At 43.1% G+C, this 15,009-nt stretch overlaps 1 protein-coding gene across 1 annotated transcript; it reads right to left on the minus strand.

The window, feature by feature from the left end:
• Positions 1–374: 374 nt before the first annotated feature.
• LOC122377177 (visual pigment-like receptor peropsin) lies at positions 375–14,623 on the minus strand (the record flags this gene model as incomplete). Its single annotated transcript, XM_043357135.1, has 6 exons — positions 375–2,281; positions 5,578–5,680; positions 7,002–7,133; positions 7,730–7,952; positions 8,601–8,697; positions 14,496–14,623. Coding segments are annotated over 6 exons (823 nt in total), but the record flags the coding sequence as incomplete, so codon positions are not given.
• Positions 14,624–15,009: the final 386 nt, after the last annotated feature.

The following is a 15,009-nucleotide window of genomic DNA, read 5'->3' on the forward strand; positions in this document are numbered from 1 at the left end:
AAAGTGGGGGCGTTTAACGCCCCCCCTCCCCCCCAGCAACTCGCGGGTTAAGATGCGATAGATTTATTTTTATGCATGCCTGCCATGATCCTTTAAAATGGCTTCATCGTACATCGATTAGTTTCTGAGATATAGCCGGAAATGTGAAAAAGCAAAACCTACCGCTTAAACCCGCGAGAGCCGTACCATGCCACACACATAGTTATTGTTCAAACACATAACAGCATAAGAAATGACCAAGCACATGGTCTACATTGTAGCCTTTTCAACACCGTTTGTCCTTAGGTATATGAGTGTTCGTAGAAACATGTATTATAGACATATTTTGGTGAGCCCAATTGGTACATTCTCTTCTAGTTATATACGATCTAACATTTCAGTAGGTATATATCTTATTTGGATAGCCAGGATATATGCATTTTACACCATATACATACATGTAACATTAGACGTTTTCCATTCCTTACAAGTTGTAAATACATAAGTTATAGTAGTATGACCGCGTCGTACGCAACATGTACATATAGTTACCAATAAATTGCAACATTTGTAAACGTATAATTTTACATAATATAACGATTACACATAACTGCACTTACATATAACTATTCAATATTTACAGCTGGTACATGCAAAGTTGGGTAAATATGCATTCCTATGCATATTAACCCTACTTTGCATGTACCATTGTCTATACTAATTTTCCCAAAAATAAATAACAATTGTAGATCGGTACTTAATTACATGAGAATAATAGTCCCGTTCGTCAAGACCACATGTCCATTGCTATTTCGGATTCATTGCTATGACCTCTCACGAAAACACTTAAGCATTTTTCGCTTACATTTGGATATGAGCCCTAATATATCAGCCATTACAGACAAATTTATAATTAGGTACTCACATCTTTATCAAGAAAATAGGGAATGCTTCTTTGGTTTGGATTGCAGTTGAGGTCATCTGGAAAAGGCTATTCGCTAAGCAATTGGTTATCAATTACGCATTTGACACAGCACCAAAATAGTTTGATCATACGCCACATATGCCTGGGAGTTATACACTCAATACGATACAAGGAGAATATTATACAATATACAATACAATAAACATTCGAGTACAGAACTGCTCCGCAGAATGCGGCCACGCCCCTAATCAGTAGTTCAGTTTAGCGACGTGTGGCGGCGCTGCTGAAAGCCGCTGGTTCTGGTCATCGCTGTCACAGGTCTCATTGCAAAGATTGGAGCTATCAATCGTGTCGAGGAAGTCGCTCGCTGTAGTGTCATTTTCTGTAACACGTTTGAAGGCTCTGGGTAAGACAAAAGCTCTGCACATAGCACATTGTACAGAATACAGCGCTGGCCAGCTAGTAGCCGCTAGTAATCGCTAGTAGTCGCTAGTAGCCGCTAGAAGTCGCCAGTAGCTGCTAGTAGTCCCTGTAAGTCGTTAGTAGCCGCGAGTAGTCGCTATAGTCGCTAGTAGCCGCTAGAAGTCGCTAGTAGCTGGTAGCCAGATCAGCTAGTAGCAGCCACCAGTCGCCCTGCGGGTGTAGGGTGCACTGTACAGAACACTTTCAGTTGTCTCCAGTCGTTCCCCGATGGTCAGAGCCCTGTCATTCACGGTCAACTGTCCGGTGTCTAGGCCCTTCAGTCCACCGTTCTGCCGCAAAGCACGGCTCTTACGCGATATGTACCTTACGCGAGTCCACTCTTTCTCACTATTCCACGCAAATGTCTTTGATAGGTACCGGATACGCACATTGCCTCACTGCAAGCTTCTTCGGGCACCGTATTCCAAACACTACCTCGTGAGTGTGACCTCTCAGTCAGAAGTCTACCATGCAAGGAACATGTTCGTCCATGGTTTGTGATGATATTTTTACCCACCGTGTCTTGCTGTTCAGTGGATGGCAGTTTTAACACGAATCCTTTCCTATCCAGAACACATGAGCCTTGTTATCGCACTCATATGCTTAGTTACCCAGAAAAAAAAATTCCACAGGGCTGTTTGACCAGTCTTTTACCATTTTTGCTGAATACACTCACCACTTTCTGGCCAACCCTTTAGGCCCTAAGCGTTCCTCAACACACAATCCGTTTACCAGTCTCAGCCGAGTCCCTTTACCAGTCTTAACCGAGTAGTGTTCAATACACTATCGTCTTGCAGTCCTGACGCCTACAATAGGAGCATTTCCTGCAGAGGATTGTACCTCCATCCTGCGCCACTATGGCCGCGCATTCTGGGTGAGACGTATTCGGTGCAGGCTCCTCGATCACCATATCATCTGCCGGAGGAGCGCCGCAAGTGTCACAAAGCGCATCACAACTGTCACAGTGTGTCACAATTGTTTCAGTGTATTATTATTGTTGCACTATATTACAATTGTTACATTGTTGTACTAATTGTTGTTACTGTTATTGTACTAATTGTTTTACGCCATCAGCAAGAATCGTCATTGTGACAAAGTGTCGACCTGTCTTAGAACGTTTGCTTAGTCAAACTAGAGAGTCAAAACTGTCACATTTCAACACATTTGACACAGAAGAACAGTACATATTCAAAGTCAATGCTGCTCCTTATTATATTACTAATTATAACAAAAAAAAAAAAATGAAAAGGAGAACTCAGGTTAGGTTTCCGTTGCAAAGACCTGATATATCTTTTCAACTGACTTTAAATCAGAGTTTTCCAGCAGCACTTTGGAGTCGAAGATGTTCCAAACTAGTTGAATTAAATCACGGTTAGCACGCCGTTCCTGGCCGTTCCTATATATGTCATAACTATTGAAACATGCTCGACTTAGAACTGTGGGTATAAGGGAGCGGTCCCGTAGAGGCTACGATTGATATTCTTCAGACAGACTTTACTCCATTACATGAAGGAAACTTGGTGAGATATATAAACCAATTTGTGCAAAGTTGTGGGGTTGGTGCTACAGATGAACTCGTTCAGGGAACCTTTGTAGGAGGTGAACGATAAGTTAGTGGATGAAATAAACTACGTCCGAAAGATTTGTTTTGATTGGTTAGTCTGTTTTAATCCGCGCCGAGCCGGTGCTCCGCGACTTCCACGCCAGGCAGGGCTGGGGGGTCGGGGGGGGGGGTCTGAACACCCCCCATCTAACTCGGTCCCTGGGTCACGTATAGGGACACGCAGTAAGCGGCAATCGAAAGAGCGTCGAAGATAATGACGGGAAAAAAACTTAAGTCATTTTTTGGGTCAGGTCAAAGGTCAGTTCGCCAGAGATCATCAAAGGTCAAATTTAGTCCATTTGAACAATTTTGGAAACTGCCAACGGCTAGCCCGGGAACCAATAGAGCCACAGCGCCGCGGAAAAGCGCATTCGATAGCCCTTTTACAGGCCTTTCTCAGTATTGTTTTCAGATATGACCTCAGGTCAACGAATTATAAACCAAATTGTACAAAGTTGCTGGGTTGGTGCTAAAGATGAAATCGTTCAGTAAAACTTTGTAGGAGGTGAAAGGAGGCAAAGTTAGTGAATGAAATAAACTAAGTCCGACAAAGTCGTTTGATTGGTTAGTCTGTTTTAAAAGATAAGCAAGTAATAGCCTTTGGCTCATTGTATAATAGACAAAAGAAGTGGAAAAGAATGTATGTGCGATATTTCGTGTTCGACACTTTTTCATGCACTCAGTGCATGAAAAAGTGTCGAACACGAAATATCGCACATACATTCTTTTCCACTTCTTTTGTCTATTATACAATGAGCCAAAGGCTATTACTTGCTTATCTTTTAATAATAATGGGGCTCATTTTCAAAGAAACCCTCAACATCATTCAACATTAGTCTGTTTTATCTCGAAGTCTAAATGGGGCACTCCGGGTTTAATTTGGATCTGTTATTTGGGAGTAAATTCTCAGAAAGACAAAAGAGATATGAAATGGTTCAGTTATCATGACTGCAATGAGATATATTTTGAACTACACTGTACATTTTTTTTTAACTATGCTTATTAAGGGTGGGTTCTGTTGTGAAATTCAGCATACAAATATCGAATACGCTGTAATATTACTTCACATCCCAGTCACGCGCGTATATTCAGAAGGGAATTTATTCGCAAGACTGACTTGGTCAGAATATATCTCTCTAAAGTCTAGGTTTAGGGATGTAAGAAGACAGAATCCACAACAATGCAGAACCCACTTCACTTTGTTTTATTAACATGAACAGTGTACGGTTTTTTCAGGTCCTAGATTGAAGACGAGCAGATGTTTTTTTCTCGACCATAAATCATTAATTTCATGTTGCAGGCTGTGCTCAATTTTCTGAAGAGAATACCACTATGTACCTAGGAAATAAATGAATTCAAACTGGTTTTCAAACGAACGGGATAACAGTAACACATGCGAAACTGGAATATATATACCGGCTACTGGTGTCATCTCCAAATGAGACGTAAGGTAGGTGCTAATTATTACACTTGTTTTTACAAATTACACCTTGCTGACATAACGCTAACTAGCACCAAACAGCAATTGAGGTCAAAGGGGCTGCTACATCAGACATAATTTCAGCATATCAACAAAAGACGCCTACTTTGAAAGGGCGTGTGCTTCAACGATTTGTTATTTTTACAATTTCTCACAGTTATTTTTCCTTGAATGATTTCATTAGGTCCAGGTTATATGTGAAGATTCGCTCCCGCCATTCAATTCTTTCTTCCTCTGAAAAATCAAAGAAAATAATTCTTGTTTAACGTCATGTGGTCGCTGATGTAATGACGTAAAACATGTAAATCAAAAACTGTTTTCATTCTCGTGAAATTTGAAACAGAAATTAAGCCGGTTGCTTAAATATGCCGATGTAGAAAGATAACAAATAATCATAGAGCAGCTAATTTAGTTGAACATGTTTTGTCATACATGAGGTATTAAATTTCGAAAGCTTGCAATTTCACTGAGCATGTTTGTTCATTTTCTCAAGATTGTTTGTCAATAGCTATGAATGTGTTTCAACACTTTCAAATAGGCTTCCTAAACCGGTACACATAGGCACACAGACCAAACAGGGTAGACAAAAAGCACAATACAGCCAAGTAAGACGTAATGTTGTGCGAGGATAAGATCTGAGACAGCGGCATCACTGAACAAAACCCGAGTAAACTCTGTGTCAACACATAGCCTCTAAAGCGATGCCGAGCCAACAACACTAGACACGTGCAAGCACTCATGCAAGAAAATATGGGAGAAACGTTAGCCTCCTAGTTAATCTCATAAGACCTAAATTTAGCATTTCGAAAGAAATTACCACTCAATTCACACCGAGATACCGATTCGGGACTCATTCATTCACACACTCACTCACTCACGCTTTCACTCACTCACTCCTTACACAAAACTCTCCCTTCCTCCCTCCCTCGTCCCTTCAGACTTTCTCTTTCTTCTACCCTCCCTTCCCCCTCTCTCTCTCGATTTCTTTCTCTCTCTCTCTCTCTCTCTCTCTCTCTCTCTCTCTCTCTCTCTCTCTCTCTCTCTCTCTCTCTCTCTCTCTCTCCCTCTCTCTCTCTCTCTCTCTCTCTCTCTCTCTCTCTCTCTCTCTCTCTCTCTCTCATTTCTTACCGTTGAGTTTCTGACAGAAGAGTCGTTTCATTGTAATCTGCATACCACGTCTGATCCTCGTATTACAGACAAAAAATATCATCGGGTTGATCACAGGGTAAGTCTGGAAATGAAGAAAAGAAAATCATCGACACGGCTTTACGCGCTTCTCCATTTACATTCAAAGGTGTGTGTACCAGCAATCCGAATATATGATTTTTGAAATCCATATAAGAATTTGGGAACGTAGTTTGTCGTGTTACATGTTGACTTATAAACAGTGTCCTATTTCTAACCCTATTCCTGGCGGGCTCCGCCGGGACAAGAAACTGGCGGGGGGCCGATTCGGCCCCCCCTTCAGATCTCAAAAACTACACATTGCAGCGACAAACGGTAAACGGCATCGGATACGCACGGTCAAGATCTACAATTTTTACCAAGGTCATTTTCAGGTCAGGGCAAAGATGACGTCACAGGGGTCGAAAAAGTCAAAATGGCGGCGCTAGATATGGAGAGAGTTTTTCTCGAATAACTTTCGAATTAATCATGATAGGAACAAACTAAGGGCATCATCGTGATCCTCTCGTCAATCCGCATTGAATGATATATATGTTGACCTCGAAAGGTCAAGGTCAAGGGTTGACCTCAGGTCACGTGACCTCGAGGTCATCATGTATATCATTCGATGAGTCTTGACAAGCTGAACACAATGAGACCATCCACGCGTCTGTATCTTGTTCCTGTACGGAGTTATTGGCCAAAAACCTTTGGTGACCTTTGATGACGTCACATGACCTCACAGCTGCCCAACAGCAAAACAGACCTCAAGGTAGTGAAGGTTGATCGTATATGAAGTCATGTATGGTATATGGGGCCATTCCGACCCGTTTTAGTGGTAAAAACAGGGAGTTGATTTTTCCCCCATTGACTTATAATGGGGAGGTCGCGAAACTGACCTGACCTTAGGTCACGGATATGAAAATTCCGAGATAAACAAATTGCACATACTGGTACCCTAACTAAAGCCTGAAGAGAAGAAATTGATCGGTCAAAAACTCTAGCTCTGGCGTGATTGCAAACTTTTCTGAGGTAGGGTCACCAAACCGCCTCTGGTGACCTAACCTGAGGTCAGATCAACTCAAAATTTTCAGACATGTTGCGTAGAAGCCTTTTAGGAAAAGTCAGAAAATTTGAGCTTCCTAGCTCAACGCGTTTGGGAGAAATAACCAAAAAACCTCAGGGGGGGGGGGGGCTCCTGAGGCCCCCCTCGCCAGGAATAGGGTTAAAACTGGTTGTCAGTAAGGCACAGGTCTGTGTATGTCTGTGTGTCAGTGTCAGTGTGTCAGTGTCAGTGTGTCAGTGTGTCAGTGTCAGTGTGTCAGTGTCAGTGAGTCAGTGTCAGTGTGTCAGTGTCAATGTGTCAGTTTCCACTGTCAGCGTCTCACCTTTGCCAGTAGTGGTGGCAGAAGAGTCAATATAAACGGTACTGAGTCGGGTGGTAAGAACACTGTCCACAGGCAAACCACGGCGTAGCCGCTCCAACAGACAGCAAACGACACCACCAGCAGGAAACACATCTGAAAATGAACAGGGCACACGTCTATAAAATGTACTTACAACGGCAAATACACCACGAGCATAAAACATTTGAAACGAGCAAACCGTCAGCAGGAAACACATGAGAAATATAAAATCATGCCTATAAAGCATAATGATCCTTTTAATTATTTCCATACATTCATCATTCACTAAACGTTTACCAGAAATGTGATTCCTGCAAATATTTCTAGGCTATCATTTCCTTTCCCAAGATAAGTATCATCAGTTTCAGCGCCCTCCTCCCCCTTGCAATAGCGCCCACGTTCTCCATCAGCAACCCCCTTCTCCCCTCTCACACCACTAACAGAGTACACTCCTTTTCAGCACCCCTACCTTCCCCTGATCCCTCCCTCCCTCCCTCCCTCCCTCCCTCTCTCTCTCTCTCTCTCTCTCTCTCTCTCTCTCTCTCTCTCTCTCTCTCTCTCTCTCTATTCCTCTTCCCTCTCTCTCTCCCTCTTCTCGCTAAGCCCCTTCTCACTAGAGTAACATTACTTTCATTGGCCCACTGAGCAGAGTCCAATCTCTCTTATTACCCCACTAAACAGAATAACATTACTCCCTCTGGCCCACTTACCAGAGTAACATTACTCTCATTGGCCCAATCATAACAGTAATGATCTCTCGGTGAAGCTCTTCCTCTTCTAATCGACTTCGCAGCGTGCCAGTAGCAGAAGAAAATGATTCCGAGAGGTACAAGGTACCAGAGTACAAAGTACACTAGTAGGAACGAGCGGTATCCTCCAGTGTTGTGACGCCAGTCGATTGTGCAGGTGGTGAGAGAGGGTTCGTAGTTATACCTGTAAAGGGGTAAAGGGGGAGTTATGTAGAATAGAGGCGAGGAGCAAAAGCTCTTCATTGTAGTCATTCATTCAGTCAGTCCCCACTGTAGTCAGGGGTATTGAAATTAGAGATGTAATAGAGAGCAGGACTAGGAAACAATTGTCAGTTATCGGTTCTAGCCCGAGGGATAAGACTGCGATGCTTGTAAGTACGGCCGTGTAGTTTCCCAACGAGCCGGGAGGGGAGGGAGGCGATGAGTTGAGGGACGAGATGCTAATCGGTTACCAACTGTTCTGTATTTATTTATTTGCAATTTATCAAGTTAGACATACAACAACTATAAACACTGTGTCTCTTTGGTAGATCTGAATATGAAGTAAACATCTGTATCTGTGGCTAGGAAACAGTATGCTTCAGTGTATCAAGTTATGGGCAGAGAGGGCTTGATGAGGGCCTCACAAAGTTTATAAGAGAACGGCTATCTAATGAGAACGACTATCAAAAGTGGCTACTATCTCATGTTCTACTTTTCTTGGACGGCTGGATAAAGGACAGCTACATCGTACGTACAGAAGTGAAATGAATCTAACCGTCATGTCACCATAATCTAGCCTATACAGTACGTACAGAGTTTCGATGAATCTAGCCTTCGTGTCTACTCTTACCTGGACCAACCGAGCAGCGGCATAGAGGCCCAGAACGTAGACGACAGCCAAACGAGTCCGATTAGGTGACAGTAGCGGCCATAGGTCAGACGACCTCCTGAGAACAGAGGTCACCAGAGGTCATCAGAGAAGTGATAAGGTCAACAGAGTTCAGAGGAATGATGAGATCACCAGAAATCAACAGAGGTCAACAGAAGTCGGCAGATGTTAAATAGGGTCAACAGAGGTCAATATAGGTCAAAAGGGGTCACCAGAGGTCATCAGAGGTATGATCAGGTCACTAGAGGTCATCAGAGGCATGATGTCACGAGATGTCAAGAGAGGTCATCAAAGGACAGAGGTCAACAGAGCTCAGTCGAAATAAACAGAGTTGAATACAAGCTAGCAGACGTTAGTTGACTTTCTGAAAATAGAGGCCAATGGATGTCAGCAGCACAGATCAACCGAGGTAAGCTTGGTCACCAGAGGTCACCAGAGGCCACAAGAGGTCAAGGGAAGTGGGACACACGAGATCCAACTAGGACAGACGATGTGACGGGGCTCATAGAGTTAAATGAAACCCCACAGATAATTCCACCAGTGCATTGGTCGTTTTGTATCTGCCAGACGTCACCTACAAATGGCAAGGCCATCAAATTGTATTTGCCTCACAAGTTTCCCCCTCTTGAAACAACATGCACGCATTTGCATATAAAGTTTCTCCCTTCATATTTCAAATACCAGATACATTAGCCGTTTTCACGACGGCCATCTGGTACACATTTGGAACACATCTGGTGCAGATCAGGTGCAGATTTGGTCAAATCAGGTTCAGTGCGTCTCTTAGTAGCTATCAGCTAGAATTGCACTAACTGCTTATATGCCTGCGTTGTCATATTATCAGAGAGCATCATCGATTAAAACACTAGAATAAATTCATAAAAAAGATATTTGCTGTAAAAGAGATTAGGTGCACATTTGGTCAAATCAGGTGCACTCGCCGGATAGCCCGTCGTGAAAACGGCTAGTATCATTTTTTTGGTTGCCAGCGGCCGGCTCCTCACCATTCAGCGTTCGTCAATCCCGCAGCCCCGGGCGTCTATGACGTCATGTCACGTGACCTCTTGCACAGGTCAGATCACGTGACCGGGAGGCCGGTCACGTGATTTGCACGTCGGGTTGCGTCGGGTGGTGAGCCTGCGGCCTTGACGTATTGGCGGAACGAGTGAATGGAATAGAACCAAGTTATGCAGAGGCCAGAATTACCAACAGAAAAGTAGCCGCCTGCCGGAATTGTTTGCTTGAAGACTGCTTCACATACGGAGCGTAAAAGGTAGAGCCCTATCTGCTAACGTGCCCATCGCGTTTAGCTCCGTATGTGAAGCGGTCTTTAGGCAAAAAAAAACGGCAGGTGGATATTCTTATGTTGGTAACTCTGGCATCAGAGCTATAAATTGTTTAGATCCGGTGATAGGAGCGAATATGTCTCCTAGAAATCAATCAAACCAATTTAATTAATCATTCTTCACTCAATGTAATCCAATTTAAACGTAAAATTACAATACACTTATTTTTCAATCGCTGAATGAACCGTTCCACCCGCTCCACAATAAGATTACGAGCCGCCCGCTAGATGGCAGTGGCGTATAGCGCCTGAAATGATGCTGTACCGCCGAGCATCTCAGTGAAATGGGGCCGGACTCCCTACCGTAATTGCTTCAGCTGCGGCGGTTTTATAAACGAGTCTGGAGGCGCGCTGGGATTTACATCTCTCAGCTGAGTTACGGGGTTTCGAAAATGAGGCTCGTTGGCTAAAACTAATGACGTTTGCAGTTTGCACTATGGAGACTGGAGGACTTTAACCCTCGCGGGCCCGGGGGGGGGGGCGTTTTTCGCTCCCCCCCCCCCCCTGGCGAATATTTGCGATAGCTCCCGAGCGCTTAGGGATAGGAAAGCGAAACTTTCAGTAGGTACCTTTTTTTCCCATCAATTTGACATCTTCTGGAGTAAAAAATGGACCTAGCCCCCTTCATGACGTCACAGGGTCGATTTTTCTAGACCCCTGCACGGCAAACTTCGGCGTCACAGACGCGAAATTCAAATAGCTGCTAAAAAAAGAGTTTTAGAAATAAAGACAAATTACGAGCACGGTTGTGTAGCATTTGCCCTAGATAAAAACAGAAAAAAAAATATTTTTGGTGACCTGAGGTCAGAGGTCAGGTCAACGACCCCGAAATGTTATTTTAGTTTTTTTTTCGCAAATAACTTCGACAAAAATGGCCCTAGAGCTACGGCGGTAGTACCATCGCATTCGCCTTGTCAAGCCGCGTCGAATGATATATATTTTGTTTGGAAAAGATCAAGTTCTATGTTGACCTCATGTGACCTCGAATGACCTTTGGTTGACCATGACATATGAAAGGTCGTTTATGATGGATTTGTACCCGCTGATAACGAATCTGGCATCCATTTTCATCTAATCCTCCATTGAGAGCCTTCGGATGGCAAAATTGTCTTATTTATTATTACTTACTTAAATCAGTGAAATAGCCTCTAGCAAGGAAACTCTGGTGTGACCTTGACCTTTGAGCAGCCTTGTATCGTAAGATGAACCACAAATAGGGACCTGATAAGCCTCAAAACATTTCAAAACATCTTGGAAATTAGCACGCAAGATTTTCGAAAGTGTTAAGTTTGAGGTCACGTTTGTGAATGACCTTGACCTTGACCTTTGATTTTGAGCACATTTTAAGAACCCTCAGATTCTCTTCTTTTGTTTGACACCCAATTTTGCCGGTTTTATGCATCCTATCGTCCTCTAGAACGCTTACTTTGAGATCACTACACATGTGACGGTTTTTGCCTTTGACCTTGACCTCTGACCTTGAAAATTGACCTGAGGTCAAAAATGTTAGGTGCTTTGGAATCGTCTCGTAAGAACCTTTGGTTTGGTATCACTGTTGTTTCCGTAGCTCCCTAATTTACGAAGCTAGACAGGGGGGGGGGGCGAAAAAACCCCCTCCTCGGGCTGCGGTGGTTGGGATTACCCCCCGGGCCCGGCCGGGTTAAAACAAATTGTAGTGAGAACAGGGGGTTATATTACCCAGTATAAAGACATGATACAAAATACTTCGTGAGTGAAACTACAGATACAACAAATCTCGCAAGCTATTTTGTTCTCCTGATAGTATGCTACCTGTCTATGATAAAAAGTATAACATTGCATTTAGTTCATGTTCTAAACACAATCACTGATTCCTTATTTTAGGGCTCTATGTACTGTTCCGCCAAGCATCCGATTTATCAATTTCTTATCAATTTGTATCAAATATAGCAAAGTTCATATAACCAGTGACATCAACAGGCTCAGTTTCAGCTGTCCGTCTACCTCTCCCGCCAAGCACTCGATAATCACAACAAGTATAATCCGAGCGTCTTTAGCAGAGCTGGCAGATGACCTTCGGTGAATTGAGAATCAATATCGCGTGTTGGCATCTATTGGCCCGACATGCCACCTCGCCAGATCCTGATGGTTTACCTTGGTCATGTCATGTGAGGAGTCTTGGATAGGACACATGACATGGCAGGACAAGACACATGTTATGGCACAGGACATGGAATGACATGATTTGACTCAAGGGGTATGACATGACATATGACATGACCTAGGTAGGTATATCCCGTCATAAGTCATGTTACCCGGGCCCACAGTCACTCATTCAACTTTTCGAATGAATTTTCTGATGAAAAAATGTCATGTCAGGACATGCCATGTGGGGTTATCCTTGGCCATGACATACGACACATGACATGGTATGTGGGCTCATTTCGGATGTGATATGAAAACTAGTAAAGCCGTACTACTCATATAACGTCAAATACGTTCTATCACACCAGCTGGCCTTCTGCCACAAAAAAGCAAAACATTCACATTGCACATCAATGGAGCAACATCCTCCGTGTCATACAGACATAACAACGACATCATCACTAAAATAACTCTGCGGATACCAAAGAGCAAGATATTCCGAATACCATATACCTGATACCGCATCTGATAATGATGATAATTTGCCAGTGACCACGCCTGTTACGTCTCTGTCTTACAAATGAGGCTATTTTACTGGATATGATACCGATGCACAGTGGTTTCGTCTGGGCATTATTACAGGGCAATGTATGCCAAGTAAGGATCCAAAAATATTTGTTAGATACCGTAGCCAAGGGCTGACGGTCTGGTAAGAAACGTAAAAAAGTCAAATTAGGTAGTTTGTCTAGCCACAGAGAGTTCACACCAGGATAAAGACTAAGAATTGCCAGGCTGCTCAAGAATTCAGAGCAGCTTGCGACAATGCATGAAGTCATCTTTTGGTGACCGGCATTGCTCCTAGCGAATGGTCTGCATCTCCTGGCCCACCCAGTAAGTGTCATAGGACATTTTCCCTATATTATTCCCTATCATCCTTCTTCCAAAGACATTTTTATCCGTCCAGATGAATACAGCATCCAATTATTTTATTTGGCAGACCAATGAGCGACGTAATAAGATCCGTATTTTTTCGAGGATGAGCTGGCGTATCGGATATTGCCATTACACGCTATGCTAATGACGCGTTTTTTTTTCAGAGTTGGTCGGTGGTAAGAGATAGGCCGGTGGCGCAGATCCTGTTCCTTTGGTGGCCGTAAAGTACTTGTTACCAGGGCAGCAAAGTCGGAGTCGTAGTTGGAGTTGGAGTTGACATCTCTGACCGGAATGGGAGTTGTAGGCATTGAATTGTATTTACGATCGTGGGCGATCCACACATGGCGTGGCGATTACTGCCCAGAATCCATCGACTCTGCAGACATGCCACTTGCCAGAACTTAGGAGCGGGAGTAGGAGTCGGAGTTGATTTTTTGAAGCCGGAGCCGAATTCGAGTCACTGAGTTCGAGTCACTGAAATCTCTTGACTCCACAGCCCCGCTTCCAAGTTCCAACTACATTGACTGTCGCGGTACAAAATATGGTAAGGTTGATCTCAAAGATGTCACAATCATGCTCACGTATTTGACAAATATTTCTCAAAATATTTTTTTTACTTATCTCACATTCATCTTTCATAGTTGATGTTCACGTTTCTCACAGTAACTATTTAGGTATTCTACAGTATCTTTTCTCACAGTAAATACTCACGTCTCTCACAATAAATACTCACACATTTACATTTGTTCCTTACAATAAATATTCAAGCATTTCTCATAACTCTGTCTCTTGAAATAAATACCCACGTGTCTCACAATAAAAGCCCACGTTTTCACATAAGTCTCTTACAATAAAAACTTGGGTATTTCACAATAGATATTCACAGCTTTCCTCACAATAAATACGTAAGCATGTCACATATCACAATACTCTCGCATTTTACATGCGTTCCTCACAATAAATACTCACGCCTCACACAATAAATACTTACGTCTCTCACAATAAATACTCACGCCTCTCACAATAAACACTCACACCTCTCACAATAAATAATCACGCCTCTCACAATAAATACTCACGTCTCTCACAATAAATACTCACGACTCTCACAATAAATACTCACGCCTCTCACAATAAATACTCACGTCTCTCACAATAAATACTCACGTCTCTCACAATAAATGCTCACGCCTCTCACAATAAATACTCACGCCTCTCACAATAAATACTCACGTCTCTCACAATAAATACTCACGTCTCTCACAATAAATACTCACGCCTCTCACAATAAATACTCACGTCTCTCACAATAAATACTCACGTCTCTCACAATACATACTCACGCATCTCCCTATAAGTACTCACGTCTCTCACAATAAATACTCACGTCTCTCACAATAAATACTCACGTCTGTTCACAATAAATACTCACGCATCTCACAATAAATACTCACGTATCTCACACCGGCAGGTAACGGCGTATCGATCCAGCGCTATCAGGGCCAGCGTGCCGATGTTAGCTGAGCCGAACAGAAATCCCATGAAGGCGTAAAACTGGCAACCGGCGTTACCAAACAGCCACCTGAAACGGAAGAGGTAGAGTGTTAGACTAGATCCCTTGTTTGTCACCGAACAGCCACCTGACACGGAAGAGGTAGAATGTTAGAGATGACAGATTACATTATCAAAGAGCCACCTGAAACGGAAGCGGTAGAATGGTAGAACTGATGGAAGGCGTCATCAAAGAGCCACCTGAAACGGAAGACTGGGGAGGTAAACCATTAAAACAAGAAATATATGGTAGCAAAGAGTCACCTGAGAGGAAAGAGGTCGAATTTATTAGTTTAGAACAAAATATAATATGGCTGGCAAACTGATTTCAAGAACGAGCCGTGTGACGCAAAGCGGGTACGATTTAGTGCTCAGATTTTTGCTGTTGGAATTGTTTTCCTAATAATCAGATAGCTC

Source organism: Amphibalanus amphitrite, unplaced genomic scaffold (genome assembly GCF_019059575.1).
Source record: "Amphibalanus amphitrite isolate SeventyFive unplaced genomic scaffold, NRLGWU_Aamphi_draft 002597F_arrow, whole genome shotgun sequence".
In the NCBI taxonomy this organism is placed as follows: Eukaryota; Metazoa; Arthropoda; class Thecostraca; order Balanomorpha; family Balanidae; genus Amphibalanus; species Amphibalanus amphitrite.